Source organism: Syngnathus leptorhynchus, chromosome 18 (genome assembly GCF_054491065.1).
Source record: "Syngnathus leptorhynchus isolate UIUO chromosome 18, UIUO_Slep, whole genome shotgun sequence".
Classification (NCBI taxonomy): Eukaryota; Metazoa; Chordata; class Actinopteri; order Syngnathiformes; family Syngnathidae; genus Syngnathus; species Syngnathus leptorhynchus.
Window position 1 is genome coordinate 3,012,475 of NC_141212.1, and position 19,748 is coordinate 3,032,222.

The 19,748-nt window shown below is 44.7% G+C and overlaps 4 protein-coding genes and 1 long non-coding RNA gene across 10 annotated transcripts in view; 3 read left to right on the forward strand and 2 right to left on the reverse strand.

Annotated features, from left to right (window-relative positions):
- Positions 1 to 593: 593 nt before the first annotated feature.
- Positions 594 to 19,748, reverse strand: part of mrps18a (mitochondrial ribosomal protein S18A) — an 85,887-nt gene continuing 66,732 nt past the window's right edge. Inside the window, exons 15-21 of one of the 4 annotated variants that reach the window (XR_015068920.1) lie at positions 8,317 to 8,404; positions 7,286 to 7,350; positions 5,362 to 5,411; positions 3,681 to 3,848; positions 2,868 to 3,283; positions 2,607 to 2,777; positions 594 to 2,386 (exon numbers count right to left, since the gene is read on the reverse strand). The gene's annotated coding sequence lies outside the window, so the exon portion shown is untranslated. Of the gene's footprint in view, positions 2,387 to 2,431; positions 2,778 to 2,867; positions 3,284 to 3,680; positions 3,849 to 5,361; positions 5,412 to 7,285; positions 7,351 to 8,316; positions 8,405 to 19,748 lie in introns of those variants that run through there. The other 3 variants (XR_015068919.1, XR_015068921.1, XR_015068918.1) reach the window with 3 other exon arrangements.
- LOC147042370 (uncharacterized) lies at positions 1,819 to 3,862 on the forward strand. 3 transcript variants are annotated; one of them, XR_015068924.1, is made up of 13 exons: positions 1,819 to 1,888; positions 1,945 to 2,078; positions 2,163 to 2,192; positions 2,288 to 2,323; positions 2,481 to 2,533; positions 2,619 to 2,672; positions 2,716 to 2,786; positions 2,905 to 2,979; positions 3,069 to 3,140; positions 3,201 to 3,286; positions 3,345 to 3,447; positions 3,533 to 3,622; positions 3,696 to 3,862. It is a non-coding gene; the product is annotated as an uncharacterized LOC147042370 (long non-coding RNA). The 3 variants fall into 3 exon arrangements; XR_015068923.1 differs by having other exon boundaries at positions 2,619 to 2,786; XR_015068922.1 differs by having other exon boundaries at positions 1,945 to 2,533; positions 2,619 to 2,786.
- On the forward strand, positions 6,108 to 9,716 carry ccnc (cyclin C). Its single transcript, XM_085937969.1, has 12 exons — positions 6,108 to 6,269; positions 6,643 to 6,749; positions 7,077 to 7,161; positions 7,244 to 7,313; positions 7,556 to 7,607; positions 7,692 to 7,747; positions 7,865 to 7,900; positions 7,996 to 8,087; positions 8,188 to 8,255; positions 8,346 to 8,425; positions 8,536 to 8,654; positions 8,735 to 9,716. The coding sequence occupies exons 1-12, from the start codon at positions 6,238 to 6,240 to the stop codon at positions 8,787 to 8,789; spliced, it is 852 nt and encodes a 283-aa protein (XP_085794095.1). The 5' UTR covers positions 6,108 to 6,237; the 3' UTR covers positions 8,790 to 9,716.
- Positions 9,877 to 14,052, forward strand: faxca (failed axon connections homolog, metaxin like GST domain containing a). Its single transcript, XM_085937968.1, has 6 exons — positions 9,877 to 10,333; positions 10,709 to 10,844; positions 10,930 to 11,126; positions 11,221 to 11,438; positions 11,663 to 11,779; positions 11,854 to 14,052. The coding sequence occupies exons 1-6, from the start codon at positions 10,080 to 10,082 to the stop codon at positions 12,153 to 12,155; spliced, it is 1,224 nt and encodes a 407-aa protein (XP_085794094.1). The 5' UTR covers positions 9,877 to 10,079; the 3' UTR covers positions 12,156 to 14,052.
- On the reverse strand, positions 16,385 to 17,549 carry pou3f2a (POU class 3 homeobox 2a). Its single transcript, XM_085937731.1, has one exon. It carries the CDS (start codon positions 17,540 to 17,542, stop codon positions 16,385 to 16,387), a length of 1,158 nt encoding a protein of 385 aa, XP_085793857.1. The 5' UTR covers positions 17,543 to 17,549.

Here is a 19,748-nt window from a genome sequence, read left to right on the forward strand (position 1 = left end):
TGGCTGGTTGATCTGTGACGTCATTCGGACACCTTATTAGGTACGCCGCCATTTTCAGGTGTACCTAATGACAGGCCACTTCATTAGGGAAAAATCAATGTCAAAGTTTAAATGAAAGTGAAAAGTGCCACACCCAAACAACCCCCCACTTTCTGATTGGCTGGTTGATCTGTGACGTCATTCGGACACCTTATTAGGTACGCCGCCATTTTCAGGTGTACCTAATGACAGGCCACTTCATTAGGGAAAAATCAATGTCAAAGTTTAAATGAAAGTGAAAAGTGCCACACCCAAACAACCCCCCACTTTCTGATTGGCTGGTTGATCTGTGACGTCATTCGGACACCTTATTAGGTACGCCGCCATTTTCAGGTGTACCTAATGACAGGCCACTTCATTAGGGAAAAATCATGGTCAAAGTTTAAATGAAAGTGAAAAGTGCCACACCCAAACAACCCCCCACTTTCTGATTGGCTGGTTGATCTGTGACGTCATTCGGACACCTTATTAGGTACACCGCCATTTTCAGGTGTCAATTTTTCCTTTTCGACCAGACGTCCTTTATGTTTTATACACTAGCTGATAAAAAAGCCGAATTTCCCCAGCAAAATGGCAGAATGGTTTGGAACGTTACGCGGTGACCGGAAGAACATAGTTCGAACCCCACACGAAGCAGACTTTGAGCTAAAGTTTACATAGTGTAAGACTGCGGTTCATGCTTTATGAAGCGGTTCATGTAAAGACGCCAAGCTACCGCAAGATGGCAATGCCCCCATTCACTCCTATGTAACCCAGCGTAAAATGAACATGTCCATTTTTCCGACCAGACGTCCTCTATGTACAATACACTACCTAATAAAAAAGCCGAATTTCAGAATGGTTTATAACTTGACCCGATGTTCGAGAGAGAGTGGTTCGAGCGTGTTTGTGTTGTGTTGTTAGCGCCGTGGTTTGCACACGCATCAAGTGCGAAAAAACCCAGTAGTGGCTTAGCGATCGACGTATTGGCCACCCCTGCTCTACACCAATGAATGATCTGTCAATAATTGGTAGATTAGCAGTACCTATTTTTGAGCAAGTTGACACTTACCGTCTACTACCCAAAAAGAAAAAAGCTTCACTGGCATAGTGGTAGAGTGGTATTTAACTTTGCCCGGTGCTTGCGAGACCATGGTTCGAGCCCCACATGAAGCAGACTTTGATCTAAAGTTTGAGTAGTGGCAGACTCGAATTCTCCCGCGCATAAGGTAAAAGCTTTGTCCACTTCACCGTTGAGTCTTCGAAAGTGCAAGCATGATTTAGTAATTTTATCTACCAGTTAAAATATATACTATAAATATATAACAAAACTCCAAACGTTTCATTGCAAAAATGGCTGTGTGGTTAAAGACTTGATTTAGTGTCCAGCAGCCTCGGGTTCAAGACTTAACTTTGCAGCTTTTGCCAATGAAATAGAGGGACACATAAGATTCAAACTCGCTTCTCCCAAACTCAAGGAACATGGCATAACCATTCGAGTCCCAATAACCGATGTCAAATGTTTGTAATTGAAGGTTACTCTGCACTTTTCCTGAAGATGGCTTCATGATTTTCGATAATAGAAAAAAATCTTCAATCGTCAATCGGCGGACAATGGTCGAGGGGATAACACCATTGACTCCGAAGATTGAAGTGCTGGTTCGAGCTCCGGATGCTCCAATTCGGTGGTGTTTTTCCCGCTTTGTTAAATGCCTATTTTTTTCCCTCCTCCCCTTCTGATGACGTCATCACAAAAAGACTATAAAAGGCGTCAGAACGCGACGCGCGTTCTCACTCTCTCCTCTGACAGCGAGCCAGCGCCACGCTTCTCTGGTCCACCTGCTGCACGACAGCGGTTAAAAGTGACAAGGTAGGTGATCAATATTTGTTAACCTTTTCACACTAACTGCTTTTGCTCTCTTTCAGTTAACTTGCACTTTGGGCGAGCGTGCTTCCATCTTGCAAGCTAAAAAGTTTGCAGAAGCTAGCGTTAGCAGTTAACATCTTCGACAACCACCAAAACGCATTTGTTTGGCGTGCAACCAAACAATTGACGGTGGGTAAGTACATCTACATTTTGAAAACTCATGCACGCACGCACCGTGTGGAAAGAGCACTAACACTATTTCTGCACAAACATTTAGAAACTGGACGACAGCGCCGTTTGGCCGAAGGTAAGTAGACAAAGCAGCGTTTGCATAAATCCACCAGAGAATGACTGAAACATGTATTTCGAGGCATTCGTGTTAATTTTCTGCTTTGTCTGCAGGTGCCAATCGTCAAAGTCATGGCCGACGGACTTTCTGTGAGTTTTAAAGTCAATCGACTGCTTCTAATTGCCTTCTCATTTCTGTCCACAGGCCTGCATCTGGAACAGAGAGCAGATTGACTGCAAAAATATTTTTAATAGCAAGCAATCATATCAAATTGACCAAAGCAAACATTTGTTCTTTTGTCTGCAGGGTCCAAGATGGCCGCCTTGCAGTCCTCGCATTGCTTCATGAGACACTTGCAGGTAGGTCTACTCTTGCTCAAGCCAATTAGCTCGTTAGGCTGAAAATGTAAAAGCAGAATGGTTGTAACGTTACCTTGTCTTTCAGACCAGCAAGCTGTGGTTGGAGACGTCCATTTGGCGCTGCCCTCATCCCTCACTGGTGAAACACACACGCGTCCAAATGTTTGACACGTGTCAATTAGTATGTTCTTCTCTCTATTGTCCACTAGGTGGTGATAAAGGACCACGTTTCTGCAGCATGGATCTAAAAAAGGTTTTGAATCTGTGGCTTAATCCACCTCTTGTCCCACAGGTGCTATTAACTACAAACTTGGCATTGTTAAAAAGCACTTACCTGCTTTTTTGTTTTTTATGCTTCCCTATTCCTGCAGAGCACTTTCCAGTAATGAGTTGGAAAATCTGCGACCTGTTGGCCAATGGAACCAGCTTTCCAAAACCATGCTGAGGTTCCTCAAAGCAGCCTTCATTTTCAGAATTGACTCTCTAAATGTACAAAATGGCAGCTTGATGTCTCCCTCGTTTGTGTTGTGTGCAGGTGTCTACCCTGGAGTTTCAACATTTCCCGAACTCTGCCTGTGCACCAGCGACTGGCTGCTTCCAATCTACAGTTAAGAATAACACCAATAAACTGAAATGGAGATGTGTCAATGTTCCATTTTCTTTCCAGGCAGAGGTGGGAAATCCTGGTCCAGCAAGTGAAAAGCCTGTAAGCTCCTTCACCTGGATCTGTGCTGCCTGAAGAGCCATCTGCTGGTGAGAGAAGGAAAGTAAATGACATGTTTCTAAATTTGAATAACTGCTTTGTGTCCAGTGTGACGCAGCATCAAGTACTTGCTCATAGTGGAAGCTAAGAACCAGAGCAAAGCAGCATACTAGCAGCACCTTGGTTTCCTTGTTACTTACTCTGCTCTAAGGTAACCTGAGAAGTGAGGCACTTTAAATGCTCCTCATTGCACAATTCTATCTTTATTCCAATATTTTTTTCCTATTTTTTGACAGGCAAGGAACAAAATCGACTGCGTAGGGCATTCAACTTCCTGGTCATGCAGCTTGCAATACTCTGCCATAAACAAATTTACTTGCGCACTGGTATGTTAAATGTCAAAACATTTTCTGCACAAAATGTTGACTTGGCTTTTTTACTTACCAATCTTTGTCTCAGGTCCAGGCATGGAGTAACACTCGTCCCACTGGCCGAACACTTGTCTCTCTGGCTGACCACTTCAACGCTCGTCTCTCTGGCTGACTACTTCACCACTCGGCAACGAGCAGACTGCCATCTAACTTGTTACTTTGTTGTGATTGAATGTTTACTCTGCAAAAGAAATAAAGCTGTATTACAAATAACACAGATTCTTCATTTTCAAACAAAACTTTCTTTCCAATAATTCCCCCCCCACCCAAAAGTTTTATGAATTTTTTTTTTACAGAATATTTTCTGGCGAAATTTTTTAGAACTGGGGCGGGATCAACGCTGGAATACTGCCTTATGATTGGCTGAGAGCTCTAAAAGTGGGTGGAGCAATGAGAATGCAAAGCTGTGATTGGTTGCTAAGTGGGCGTGAATATGCAAATGAGGTGCTCCATGATTGGTTCGATTCCGAATGGGCGTGGTCTCATTAAAATGGAGCAATCTGATTGGTCAGACGTGCAAAATGGAGCATTTTGATTGGCTGCCCAAAAGTGGGCGTGGCTATGCAAATTTGTGGCGAGCTGTGATTGGCCAGGCTGAATTTGGGTGAAGGTAGGAGACGGGGAAAGTGGCACTTAGGTTTTGGAAGGCTCTTTTCAGCTTTGAGTTGAGTGTTTGCCTTCAGCAACTGAACAGAACCAAGTGTTTGACTGGAATTGTACAATTGCATCACTTTGACTCATGTGGAAACAGACAGAGAGAAGCAGCAAAGACTTGGCTCTGTTGCAGTGACGCTCACCTCAAGGCTGAAAACATAGTAGTGGACACTTAGGTTTTCAAACAGTACTTTGCCAATGCACTGACCACCAAGCATGAAAGACTTCAAATGAGCAAATTTGCTCATAAATCACAAAGACTTGCATTCCACTTGAACAATTTATTGAATACAAAAGCAGTTTGAAAAGGCCCTGCCTGCCTGCATGGAAGCAGATGAAGTGCTTGATGAGCTCAGGTATGAGCTCACTTCTTATGGCAGGCACGAGAGGGAAGGTGAGCACATGCAAACAGTGCAAACCTAAGTGCCAGGTACTGCACAGTTACCACCACCACCACTCACTTTTGGACATGTTTTTCCATGACACTGAGTTAGTTAAATATATGTTTCTGACTAACTTGGTTTGCATCAATGTCATGAAAAAACACATCCAGACGAGTGTGATGATGATGAGATTGTGCAGTACCTGGCACTTAGATGTCAGCTGCTTGCATGTGCTCACCTTCTCCCTGGTGTGCCATGACAAGATGACATCGCACATCAGCTCCTCAAGCACATAACACTACCAACTAACTAACACCATTTATTTCTTTTTTTTTTTTAGATTCAAGTCATCATTTTAGAAGAACAAAGTGGTACTCTTTCACTTTTCATGTGTGCCAACTATGATCAAAAATAGACTTTTTCAGTTCAAATGCAAGAACATTTTTCAAAACTATACTTCTTACATTAACTTTAACCATTGTAAAGTCATTCTTTTGTTTCTTTTCACTGTGGCCAGAATACTCATCAGGACATTATTCATTTGGGAAATGACCAATTCAAATGTTTTTTGATAACATTTTGGAATATTTGAAGTCATATACGACACGACCTTCTACATTTAAGACTAGGCGGCAAACAAAATGGGGAGGTACCTACCTTTCGAGATATGCAGATAGACGACAAGCAGCCGACGTGGAGCCTCCAGTCTGGAGGTTTGGACGTGGAAAAACAGAGAAAAACAACGTTCAAGTCAAACGCTGATTGATTGACAGCCGAGTGAGTGCTACTTGTGGCTGTGCTAGCTAACGCTCCACCTCTTGTTTCACGAGAGCCAGCGAGTTTCCACTGACCTAACGACTAACAAATATTCTCCTTTCATGTCATTGTTTACATGAACGCATTTACATACGTACAGCAAATCGAGAGCTTGGAAAAAGTTGAAATTAGTCACTCGAAAGCCCAATTGGTAACAACCTGAAGAGCTAGCTGCTCGCTGAAGCGGAAGTGTACGGTAGCCGAGAAAGCTCAATTCAAGTCATACAAAAGCGCCTCTTTGGCAACTTGCACTAAAGAGACTCCCACATCATGCATACAACACGAGTTCGGATCATGAAGTAAACACGCATAAAACATGCTCAAAAACTAGTCCAGCCTTGTCAAAAAAAAATAATATTCTGTCATATAGTCTGAGTTCTCGTCCAAATTTATGACCGAGTTGTGATGAGCAAACGGAGATCTGCTCATCATTGTTTACGTGAATGTAACATTTACCTCCCTCCGGACAGCGCACGGCGTTCGCGAACGGGAAAGTCAGGATTCGTTCCCTCACTGATCCGTTCTCAAATCAGTGAGGGAACGAATCCTGACTTTCACTCTCGTTCACTGAAAAGATACGTCCTTTTGAACGAATCGTTCACTCACGAGCCAACACCAGTCTGAACACCCGAGTAGATGTACCTACGCCGGCGTCCAATTCTTTACAGTAAACAAACGTAAATTTAAAGTATTCTCTTCTACCTCGTCTCATCCTCAATGGCTGGAAACTTTTGGCAAAGTTCTCATTAGTAAGTTTGAAACAATAAGATGAACACGATACGTTTTTATCGCCATAGCCAGTGTCTTTTTATCGGGGCCTAGCATTAGCCGCGCGGAAGCTAACCACCAGTTGTGCTCAGTATCAACTGGAGGAAAACAAGGTTCCTTGGTTGATTCTGAACACAGCCGTATACCTAGTAATAAAAGTGTTAGATATTATCTCAGGTGTTTATTATTACGTCCCTTCTCGATTACAAACCATGGTTTAATTTCAAGTGGCCGATAAGCCACCGATATACTATAGTTGGCGATGTGAAAATCCCACTCTGGTGATTATGGAGTAGGAAGGAATGAGTGAAAGATTAGGAAGTGGCTGAAATGAGCAATTTTGTCTTGGCAAAGTCTGCAGTGGGTGCTGGACAAGCAGGACCTCATGAAGGAACGACAGAAGGACCTCAAGTTCCTCTCTGAGGAAGAATACTGGAAGCTGCAGATCTTCTTTGCCAACGGTGTTTACCTTCCGTCATACTCCACAAACGCAACAGTGCATAAACAAGCCAATCAATTTCACATCCAAAAGCAAACTAAATTCGTAATATTTTAAAGTGTATTTGCTATTATGGCCTTAGTTAGTTTCCGTTATGTTTTAAAGTTTGGAGTTATTTTATCATTTGAAATTCAATATTTCAGAATTTTAAATATTTTCTTTTTTGGGACACACAGCTCTACCATTGAGTTTAAGTTTTATACGAGAAACAATGTTACAAATAAAATATGTAATATTTATGGAGTTCTCCAAATTAATTTCAAATCTTGAGTCGTTGTTCTCTTGTTAGTCATTCAGGCTTTGGGAGAACACTTGAAGCTGAGGCAACAGGTTATCGCCACTGCTACTGTCTACTTCAAACGTTTCTATGCAAGGTACGCCCCGAAATAATCCTGCTCGAAGAACCAAACCTGGTGACCAATTTGTGTAAACTTGCAGTTCTTTCCCTCTCCACAGATATTCTCTGAAAAGTATCGACCCAGTTCTCATGGCTCCTACCTGTGTTTTCTTAGCTTCCAAGGTGGAGGTACGGACACCTTCAGCATCATAATATCAAGTCCTCACTGAAAAGAAAAATAAGAAAGACAATGAATGAATATAGCTACAGTGGTACAATGTTTTTTTTTGTATTTTGTAAAATGTAAACCGAATCTGTTTTTTTTTTTTTTTTTTTTTTAGACTCGAGTCTATTTTTTGTCATGCTATTTTTTTGTTACGTTACATTTTGCTTATGGTGGCTAATGGCTTTTTCTTCCATTATGATTTAAGGAATTCGGAGTGGTTTCCAACACGAGGCTGATCTCAGCAGCCACGTCTGTGTGTAAGTCAACACGCTCAGTTAGTCATCTCACACTTGTCATGTAATATATACCGTTGTTGTTGTTGTTTTCCCTCCTCAAACTAGTGAAAACAAGATTCTCCTACGCCTTTCCAAAGGAGTTCCCTTACAGGATGAATCATGTGAGTCATGGACACGTCTGCTCAGGAGAATGAATGTTGGGCCTAAAATGAATCGCTGTTGTTCAATTCGTATTTGACGTTGCCCACCCGTGGTTGAAATTGTGTGGCCTTTTGCAGATCTTAGAGTGCGAGTTCTACTTGCTGGAGTTGATGGTGAGTTGCATGACTTTGTGAATAAATATTAGAAGCAATTTCAAGAGTGGTTCAAAACATAACACATTGACTCGCTGCTGCGTTTGCTGTTTCAGGACTGCTGCCTGATCGTTTACCACCCATACAGACCACTTCTGCAGTACGTGCAGGACATGGGCCAGGAGGACATGCTGCTGCCACTGGCCTGGTCTGTCTGCCTGCCTGCCTCTCCCCCTCTTTTTCTTTTTTTTTGGCCTATCGTCATATTCCGCTGCAATGTGTAACTTCTCTGTCGCGTCCACCACCAGGCGCATCGTGAATGACACCTACAGGACGGACCTGTGTCTGCTTTACCCTCCCTTCATGATCGCCCTGGGTGCGTGCCACATACCGCCCGCCCCCCCCCTCTACCCCCCCCCCCCCCCAGCTGTACTTACATTGCTTGTCGTTTTCCTCCCCATCAAAGCGTGTCTGCATGTGGCCTGTGTGGTGCAGCAGAAGGATGCCAGGCAGTGGTTTGCAGAGCTGTCGGTGGACATGGACAAGGTTAGAGTCACACCAATGATTGATCATATATTAGAAACGGTGCATGAACCATTCAGCAAGGCAGCAGAACCGGACGGAATGCCACGTGACTCCCACGATTGTGCGTTCAGATTCTCGAGATCATCCGCGTCATCCTCAAACTGTACGACCAGTGGAAGAATTTTGACGACCGCAAGGAGATCGCCGCCGTGCTCAATAAGATGCCCAAACCCAAACCGCCTCCCAACAGGTACACTCAATTGCCACAAACTGGCTGACGGGATGGAACACAAAAGTGACCTTTTCCATTTGACGGTTGTTTCTTCCCAGCGAGAACGATCAGAGCTCCAACGGCAACCAAAGCAACTCGTACAACCAGTCGTAGCGCAAGCACATCAAAATGAGTGAATTTGACCTTGACCCCTTTTTCACCTCCTCTGAGCTGCTATGGCAGTCAAAAGGGAAGGGGGGGGATGATGACGATCAACACAATCAGCATCCTGATGTCCTTGAACGTCCCACAGGAGGACACAAAACTTGATCACAACTCTGTGTTGGGAGGGGCCTGTGAGTAAAGTGTAGCGTGTGTCTGAGTGTGCGCGTGTATCGCTCAGGGTGCAGTAGTGATGTCCACTAGGAATAATGTGACTTTTTTTTTTTTTTTTTTTCTTCCAATATTTACTTTTTAACCACCTTCATTTTGTAAATATGCCCACATTCTTTTAGTTATGATTCTACTGATTTTCACTTCCATCTTAGATTTGATGCCCGCCCTTCCCAACTGAAATTGAAGCTCTTTTGTTCACTTTTTTTCTTTTAATTTTGCATTTATTTAATTATGGAATGACTTGTGCACAAATGTGTGAATGTGTAGTTTTGTGGTTTCTGTGTGTACCAATGACAAGGTACTTTCAAAGCCTTACAAAATTAAAGCTGCTGACGTCGCGATCCATTTTGGGATGTAAACTATGAAAAGTATTTTTTTTTCTTTCACTTGGAGGATTTTGCCACACATTCCTGAAGCATGTTGGTTCTCTCCCTGAGTGACTTTCATCACAGACATACACACTTGTTACTGTTGATACACATTAAATATAAGGAACATTTTGACTAATGTATGCGCTGATGTCAGAGAGAAATGCAGCATTGCTTGGGAGGGGGCACGGGGCACTTAACTGAATACATGACTGTTCACTTGAGTCTCAATTTTTTTTGTTTTGTTTTTTAGAAAAAGGGCTTTATTTCACCTGACTGGAATATTCCGCTACCTAAAACCGTTTTGTCTATTTGAATATAATGCTAATAAAATGTTTGCCGCAACAAGTTTGTGTCATTTTGGCATTTAAATGTGAAAATTACAAAAGCCTCAGAGGAGAAAAACACTATTTAGCAAAAACATAACACATGCATACACAAATTGAGAGATGTATAGAAGCATGCCAGTACTTTTACTGTGAAGGGCTCAACCGGAAACACCACGACTAACGCGTCCACCCTGACTGTCCCTGAGGGAAAAGGGGGAAGAATAGGAGCCAGGCGAAGGATGCGGAGGAGCTCGCATCGGGGACGAGCCGCGACCGGGGTGATCGTCGTGTCCGCCGGCCTGCCGCCGTCGACCCCGCGGCACCCATGAGGCCGACAGCGAGGCGGAAAGGGGCCGCCGACGGCCACGAGCATGTGCCGCTGCTGGCAAGTGGCCTTGGCCTGGACGCGGTCGTGCGTGGTTGACCTCGGCCCGAGCCAGGACGTCTCGGCCGGTGGGAAGCAGTCGTTTTATGGGGCCATCATCGCCCTTCCTCTGGGTGGCGACCGCGGCACTATCATGTCGGCTTTGGGCTCGGACTCGTGGTGGCGGAAGACGCTCTATCTGACCGGAGGAGCTCTCCTAGCCGCCGCTGCCTATTTGCTGCACGAATTGTTGGCCATCAGGTAACAACATATGATGCGGGGGAAGGGGGGGGGGGGCGTGTTGTTATTACTTAATGTTGCCCGGTTGGGCGGGGTTTGAGCGAAGTCTGCGTTGTGACGTAACGGATCACCCCTACCGCCATGCAGCCCCCCCCCCCCATCACCAAAAAATGCCTTTCACATTCTGCATAACTAACGCGTGCAATACATTTAATAAGTGCGCTGCGAGAAATAATCCGAGTTCACTTACAGCATTCCATGCTATTGTAGCTAATTGCATCGCAAATAGTAATCACATCATCAAATCGAATGTTTTCATGATGTCATTGAAGTCAAGACAAGACGACTTTCACAACTACTGCAATCAGTAAATATGAATCATTTTCACCGGACCAGAAAAGAAGAAGAGTTGGACTCTACAGACGCCATCATTCTGCATCAATTCTCCCGGCCCAAAAGCAGAGCCCCATCCCTATCCCCCTTCTGCCTTAAAACGGAGACCTACCTCCGCATGGTGGACCTGCCCTACCAGGTAGTTTATGTTCTCAATCCGATTAGGCGTAAGATGTATTAGCATAAACTAGATGGAGTAGAACCCTCCCACCTTCTCCTTGCAGAACTACTTTGACGGGAAGCTGTCACCACTGGGCAAGATGCCGTGGATCGAATACAACCACGAGCATGCGTGCGGCTCCGACTTTATTATTGACTTCCTGGAGGAGCGACTAGGCGTGAGCCTCAACAAGAGCCTGACGCCGCAAGAGAAGGCAGTTTCCCGTGCTGTCTCCAAAATGGTAGAGGAGCATTTCTACTGGTGAGTATTCTAGTGTTGCCATAATTGAGGCTGTCACGTAAATAAACGACGCACAGTAAATAGTGGTCATGTGATCTCCTCTCCACGCCCACAGGACCATCGCATATTGCCAGTGGGTAGACAACCTTGAGGAGACGCAAAAGATGTTGTCCGTGAGCGGGCCACTGAGCGAGCTGCTCAAGTGGATCCTGAGTCACGTGACCGGCGGCATAGTCAAGCGGGAGATGTACGGCCATGGGATGGGACGCTTCTCCAAGGACCAAGTCTATGCCATGATGGAGAAGGACATGCGCACGCTGGCCATCCTGCTAGGTGAACGAGTTTGAAAATAATCTAATTGTGATTTTTTTTGTCAATATTGCAATTGGGATTTAACACTTAAAAAAACGATTTTTGACTCACTATTTAGGGTGACAGCACATTTTGACTTATTGTTTAATATGTTAATTAGACTGCAGAATACTGCCCCCCTGTGGTGAAAACGCACACTAAAGCCAGATGGTCCATGTTGCAGTTATGTGCTTCCTGTGTCATAGGCAATAAAAAGTACCTGATGGGCTCCGAGATCTCAACTGTAGATGCCACGGTGTTTGGTCACTTGGCTCCTGCCATGTGGACTCTACCCGGAACCCGACCGGAGCAGCTCATTAAAGGTGACATCAAATGACGTATGAATAGTCGGCCAGCGTGCAGTCATGTTAAACATTTGGTGCGTGTTGTATTCCAGGCGAGCTGATCAACCTGGCCATGTACTGCGAGCGAATTCGCCGCCGCTTCTGGCCCGAGTGGTTCGTGGACTTGGAGGACTTTCGCTACGACGACATGTCCAAGAGCGGCATGTCGACCTCCGAGCTCCCTGACCTGGGCCTCTACTCTCACACGGACACCTTCCGGGACGACACGCGCTCGCATTCCGCCCACGGCGCACGCACGCCGCCCATGTCGCCCGGCAGCGACCCGACGGGCTTCTCGCTGTACGACTCGGACATGGACACGGAGTGCTCCGAACTGGAGCCGCTCAAGTGTTGACCAAAATAGCTCAAATATGAGGATTAACGCCACCGCCTGGTCGTGCAATGCAGCTACTTATGTGAGTGTGTGACATTACCGTTACCATGGCAACCATCCCAACTTTCCCTTATGAGCTAATAGCGCTACCTAGCCTTGTGCAGGCAGGACTTTAAACTACACGAATCATATGGACAAACGCTCATAAATGTAAATACATGCAAAATAGACATATATGTATATATATTAGGGCTGCAACTCTAGATTATATTCATAATCAATTAATCTGTCAATTATTTTGTATATGAATCTGATAAAAAAAAAGAACTGTTAAATTCAATCCCAATATAATTTTATTTTGATTTTGATTTGACAAAGCAAAAACTTTCATTAGTGAATCATAATCAGATCAATTTATCTTCATATAAATTTACTGCACTGTCAATTCTAAATATTTTTTTGGAATAAAAGTTAACATGAACAATATTTTTCATGGCTTGACAAATTAATTCATTATTCAAATAATTTAGTTGCAGTCCTAATATGAAGTATAGCTAGCCTGCAAATATTGAATATTTGACCTCCTCAGAATGATGTAAATACTTTTCCCTATAACTAATTCAGAGTCAGACCTTCTAGCCCCTTTCTGTCACGCTTTTGTTTAAGTTCAGTTTTTTTTTTCAGTTCAATTTTTTTTCTCTCCCTTTCATGTTATGGTAAAACATCCTAGGGAAATTTTGCAATTTGATCCAAATTGGGATTGTCTGGCCTTGGCGGAGGACTTTGCCACACAGGAGTATTGTCCTTTATTTTTAAGTTATACAAGTAGATAAAAAAAACAAATGACTCAAACTGTCATATCGACTACTCGTGACTCGCAAAGCTACAAAAATCTGCCCGCCTGCGTCGTTATGTGCATTTGTCATTCAGCAGATGTACATGGAGAGAGTCGTGAGAATATGGCGATAATGTGTAAAATGTTTTTTTTTTTTTTTGCAACCTTGAATTGATTGCCACAATTGATGGCAAGACAGTTCTCACTCTTTGCACGTGCTTTCCGAGATCATCGCGTTCAATCATGAATACAAATATCTAAATTCACATTACAGGGTTTGTAAAACACACCGTTAGTGTGGGTATATTTAAGTTGACTTAATTTTTGTATTCTCGCCTTTCATCTTTATTCACATTTGGCCTTGTGTGGAGATTTTTTTTTTTTTTTAATTTATATTATATTTTTGTATTTATGTATGACTATAGCATTGTAAATAAAAAAAATGCTGTATTTTATATTTAATATATTGTTATTCAGTTGTTTATTTTATTTGGTTAACTTGGTTACCGTGGTTTTCTAAATGTATTTATTCATGTTGGTCTTCTTTAAGTCGACCACGTACACTCTTAAAACTGCTGGATTACGAATTGGACTGACCCAGGAAAAAAAAACATGAAGTTTGGTCAATTTCGTGGGTCGGTCCACTATTTAACCCAAATTGATTTGTTTTTGACCCAACAGTTTTAAGAGTGTTCCCAGTTGTCAATAAATTCAATCCCAAACTTCAAGTTCTACAAAGTCAACTTTTCTGAGATGGGGCACATCTTACAGGGACCCACTTGTGCTTGTAGACTATAGAAGCCATATGACATTGCCTTGTTATGTTGTGTGTGCATTGTGTCATCTCATAGATTGTAAATACACACTATGGAAAGGCGTTTGAGAATTTATTCCATAACTTTGATATCCAGCTCAAGGTCCATTTTTGTCCTCTCTATTAAGAGCGTACTTTGGCCAACCAGTACACTAAGCTGGCCACCAAGAAAATGGAATAAATCCTAAACGCATACGTGTGGTGTGAACATTGTATCATGATGTAACGTTATGAATGTATGTATGTATGTAGAGACAATGGATTAAATATGTGCTATTTTACCCTTGAGTTCTTCAAATTGCCTGGTTTTAAAATGATCCCAATATATGGGAATAGTGAAATGCGTTAAAAAAAATATAATTGAAAAAGGTCTCGTCACGAAAACAAGTGTACCGAATCCACCACTGGGTGTCGCTCGTCACCTACTCATTTTAAATCTATGACGTAATGTTCTAGCAATGACAAGGTGAGTCAAACCATAGCGGAAATGCGTCACAATTCCTAGCAAAATTCCGTATATTCGTTCCAAAAAAAATTCTCCTTCAATTAAGCAATTATGCAGATTATTTTGCCGTATGTGGATTGTGTTATTACAGTGATTGAAAACATGTTTTTGCAAGACAAATTAATTCTATTAAATCACGTCATGAAACCGGCAAACTCAACCTTGTCTCAATAGCACATTTTTGTAAGATGTTTAGATTTTTCCAGACTCATCCCATTTGCTGTTACAAATGGCATTGAGTCAGTCGAAGCCTGCAAGGGCACACAATCGCGACATAAAAAAATATAGATGATAACAGATTCTTGCAAATTAATAAGCACCCGCAGACTAAAAGTGTAATAGAAAACAAAAAGGATTTAATGACAAAAAAGCATGTAGAAATTGTGCAATTGTCGATACTTTTTTTTTCCCTTATCACAGATTTCAGGTCGATGTTTTGTTTTGGTTTTGTATTAATTACCCTCGCAAAACAGAAACTCAAATTCAGCACTGAGGCCACAAACGAGCAGAGCACCTACTCCCGGCCTGCAAATCCCCATTTATGATTAGGCTTGATATCGCAAATATTATAAAAGATTGCTGGGAAATTTCTGTTCATACATTCAGAGAGCTTCGTTGTACGTCACACAGGTTGTAAAGACAAAAGTGTGTCCTCAAGCTGCGTCTGAGTTTCCACATTGGAAGCAGGAAAATTCAAACCTGCACGCCCGCCCCCTTATAACCTTGTCCTCAATCAGATAAGCTTATGGAAATCACAGTAGCACGAGAACAAGTGTGGAGGTGTGTGTGTTTGTTGGCACGGACTGACAAATATACAAAACCGAACCCTGTACAAAAACAAACAAACAAACAAACAAGAATAAATAAATAAATGCATGAGCTACATCCCACAAAGAGTCTGGGTGAGTGCATGAGTCATACCGCTGGTATATGTTTTTAAATTATTACTATTGTATTTATAGACACGTTTTTGAATGAATAACCTCCATCTTCATAGGAGAGGAAGGCATTAAACGGTGGGCTGAATTGCTTTTGGAGTCTCACATAATTGTTTTTCTCGCTCGTGTTTTTTCCCCCCTCGAAAAAAACAAGTACAGGAAATAAACATCCAAGACACACTGCGCACGCACACACACGCACACACAGATAGAAAAATCTTTCGTCTTTCCAGTATTATTATGATTATTATTATTGTTGTTGTTATTATTATTTACCTTAAGTATGACGTTGATTACTGAATTGATACATAACGATTATGGTAACTTATACCATGGTACGACTGCCCTTGTGATTAGAGAGACAGCTTTAAAGTAAAACCGGTTTTGTACGTTCAAGCAAATCTTGAACTAAAATGAATATAAAATGAGAAAAATAAAAATATGCCCGTCAAGTAATAATAATAATAACAGTAGAAGGATGCTGTTGATGGCTTCTATATTTGATCAATACTAAATTGGAACATTTAACCATCGAACTAAAATAAGCCTTTAAATAAGAAATTCAAAATATAACCATAATGAGCAATGAGCTCGTAAAATAAACATTTTGTAGCAATAATAATAATAATAATAATAATAATAATAACAACAATAAGAATAAAAATACTGCTGTTGCTGGCTTGTAAATGTGAGCCAAAAGAGCAGGCGGATGTCTGCAGCTGTCGGAACCCCTGTTGCTTTTGTTCCACGCAAAGATGGCGTTTATTTACCCACTTTTACTCACTGCGGTTCATCCAGCCCACGCGAGAACATTCCCCCTCCTGCCCAACCCCCGTGGACAAGTCCACAAACGAAGCCTTCCTTTGTGTGTGTGCGCGCGCGCGCGTGTGTGTGTGTGTGTGCGGGTCCACAATTTGGCACAGTGACGCACAAAAGGCGTTTGCTTGGCTCACACGGCAGCATGAAGCACGTCCCGTAATAATGAATACGAAGAATACATCCCATAATAGTCGCCGCGAGTTCCGCAGCGCGAAGGATGTTCATCCGTCCACATGCCTCCGGCTCTTGGCACCTTCACTGTAAATCCTACTCGCGTCCTCGCCACATTTATTTGAGAAAAAGGAAAACGAAAGGGTCCAAGCGCGCAGGGGGGTGCTGTCACTGCACAGGGGTCTGTCCTCCGTGGTGCGGAGGGCTGTCCCCGTACATGTCTTCTCCACCCGGCAGAGGTCCCCCGGCGGGCGTCATCCGCTTCTCCTTTTGCCTCCTATTACAGAACCAGACCCGGACCACCTCCTTCTCCAGCTGCAGGCTGTCCGCCAGCGAGTTGATCTCGGCCCCACCGGGCTTGGGGCACTTGAGGAAGTGACTCTCCAGGGCTCCCTTGACGCCCACCTCGATAGAGGTCCTCTTTTTCCGCTTGCGGCCTTGCGCTGCGATCTTGTCCAGGCTGGTGGGGCTCCCCGAGGTGGAGTCGGCCTCCTCCAGCCACTTGTTCAGCAGCGGCTTTAGCTTGCACATGTTCTTGAAGCTCAGCTGCAGCGCCTCGAACCTGCAGATGGTAGTCTGCGAGAAGACATTGCCGTACAGGGTCCCCAGGGCCAGACCCACGTCGGCTTGCGTGAAGCCCAATTTAATGCGCCGCTGCTTGAACTGTTTAGCGAACTGTTCAAGCTCGTCCGAGGTCGGCGTGTCCTCATCCGAATGGTCCTGGTGCTGGGGCGGCGGCGGCCCGCCTCCGTGGTCGCTCAGGTGCGGGCTGTGGCTGTGCTGTTCGTCGTCCCGACCAAGCGGCTGGTGGTGCACATGCGGGTGCGCGTGGTGGTGCATGCCGCCTTGCTGCTCCCCGCCGGCCATCAAGCCGAAGCCGGACTGGGAGTAGAGCAGACCCTGGCCCTCAGATGTCGCCATAGCGGGGATATGCGCGGAGGCGGTGCTGCCGGCGCGCCATGCTCTGGCGTCGTGATGCGCGGGCTGGTGCGCGGGGTGAGGGTGTCGCTGTTGCGCGTCGCCGCCGCCGGAGTCGCGCATCTCCTCGCGGTCGCCGTCGTGCAATACGGGCTTGACGTCCTGCTCCCCGAGCGGGCTGGACGGCCACGGGGCGCCGGCGTCCCCGTGGTGAGACAGCGCCGCGATCCACTGGTGCGCGTGGCTGAGCGGGTGCGCGCCGTAGTCGCTTTGGAGCAGGGCGTGCGCGTCCCTGTACTGCTGCTGCTGTTGCTGCTGCATGGTCCCTGACTCCGACTGCTGCTGCGGCGGCGGAGGGCTGCCGGGGTTGCTTAGGACGCTAAAGTGGTTGGACGTGGCGGTCGCCATCACCGCCCGAGTGGGGAGTAGGAGGGGGAAGTCAGGTAGAGGCTGCCTTCGACGGGAAAGCGGTGCGCGCCACGGGGCAGCCAGGCGTCTCTCTCCAGCATCTCCGGGGCGCTGTGCCAAGGGGACGCAGGCAGAGGCGCGCACCTGTGGTCCGCCTCGCTCCTCTCTTTATTGGCCGAGAGTGGCTGACACATGTGGTTACCCCTGACAGCACCCCGCTCATTGGTCACGGGAGATTGTGCACAAGCCCCCCTCATCCCATCCCCTCGGCCCCACAAATACTACGAGCGGTCCTGTGGCGTGCTGGAGCTCACTACGGCGGAGGCAAAGTGTAAACACACACGCGCGCACGCGCGCGCGCGCACACACACACAGGGCTCGCTCTCATTCATGCATCCCTGTTGGGATTGATCACCTGTCAATCAGGGACAAGCGTTCACAACCGTTTTCATTTAGTCTTCTAAAATTGCTGCAACCCACCATTCAGTGACTGGACTTTTAAATATTGTATATAATTCACCAAAAAGCCCACCTATTGTGATTAGGAAGTAGGGAATGAGAGGATGATTGCAAACACAGCCAGAATCCTTCCAATCACTTCCTACTCCTAAATCAGGTATTTTTATTTCATGAGCAATATCGTTTAGTACGCAGTCAAATAAAAAAATAGTTCTGGAGCGCTGTTAATGACGTCGTTACTGTCTCATAATTACAAACTCACGATAGGCACTTCAGAAAGTGATTTTGAGGACAGCCTTTTCTGTATACGTATTTATGTAAATACAGAAGACACAAGTGTGTAACCTATGCAATTTGAGCATCTCGTTCAAACTGCCATGCAAATATGAAAACAAAACCTAAGAAGAAAAAAAGCCCCAGAAATTGCTAACCCAGTACTAAGAGCAAAATGGACAGAGCCAACGCTGGGTTATTAATACCTGATGCATGGACTCGATTCAAGTAACAAGCACTAAGTGAACTAACAATGATGAGACAAGTTGAACATTGCAGCATTGTCTCTAGAGGAATATTTGGGATATTTAGCAAGCATTGGAGCTGGAGAGAGACCTCCAGCTGGCTGCGCTGTCCAGCCAGCCAAGCTGCATGCTTCCAAAGGCCTTTTGCCCCGTTGCCATGGCGAGGGCGCTGAATGGAACAACAACGCCCACGTCACAGCTGCAATCGCTCTTCTTCTTCTTTTTGCCGCCTTCCAAAAGGGCCCATTGGGGGCTGCGCGCTCAGGACAAATAATGGCAAGGAGAAGAAGGAGGGAGGGAGGGAGGGAAGGAGGGAGGGGAGGGTGTTTGGTGAGGGCAGCGAGGGGCTAAACAGAATGGAGACCCTCAGCCCACGGTGCACTCCTCCACCTGCTTGTTGGCTAAACTTTGCGATGGAGGCATGCTGTTGTCTCACTAAGCCCACGAGGGGGGGGAGTGAGAAGGGAGGGGCGGGGGCTACGCTACACTACAAGAACGAGAGTGCAATCCTTTTCATCAGAGGTCACAGTGGGGAGAAAAAAGTGAAAATAAAATATATAATTATATAAACACATTTTTGTTATTTGGTATTGTTTAGTGATTGCTTATCAAAATAGCTGGCGATTGATTTGATGAATAATTAGTTGATAATGAATTTTGACACGTCTACTTCTAACTATACTAAAAAATTGTCTTAAACTTGGGCACCAGAAGCAAAAGATAACACGCAGAGGTTAAATGAACCCAAAGGACAAAATAATAAATAGCAAAGTTAACCTTCAAATGTTCATATCAAGTCTGCTACACGCGTCAACAGCAATAAAACTTTGCCTCGCAGATGCAAAATGAGGACTTACACAGGAAGGGCTAATTAATAAACGTGTTAAATCAAATCGAGGCGAGGACGCGCGTCCGGAACGGAATTGTGGGGGATCAAAAGAACACTGCTTTACGATTAGAGCGTAATTCCCAGAATCACCAAATGTGTCGCCGGGGGCTCTGGCGAGGGCCGTGCAGCCGAGAGGAGCAAAACATATTAGCCTAATAGTCTAATATGCAAACTACCGGCTGCCCAATTAGAGGATTTAATAACGCATAAACGATGCGAATCCCGCTTTTTACACGCCGAAGAGGTCGCCGTTAATTCGAGTCAAAAGACTGGCTGTGCTGTCAAAACAACACACTCACATACACATAACACACACACAGTCTCCGGCTGTTGTTGTGGG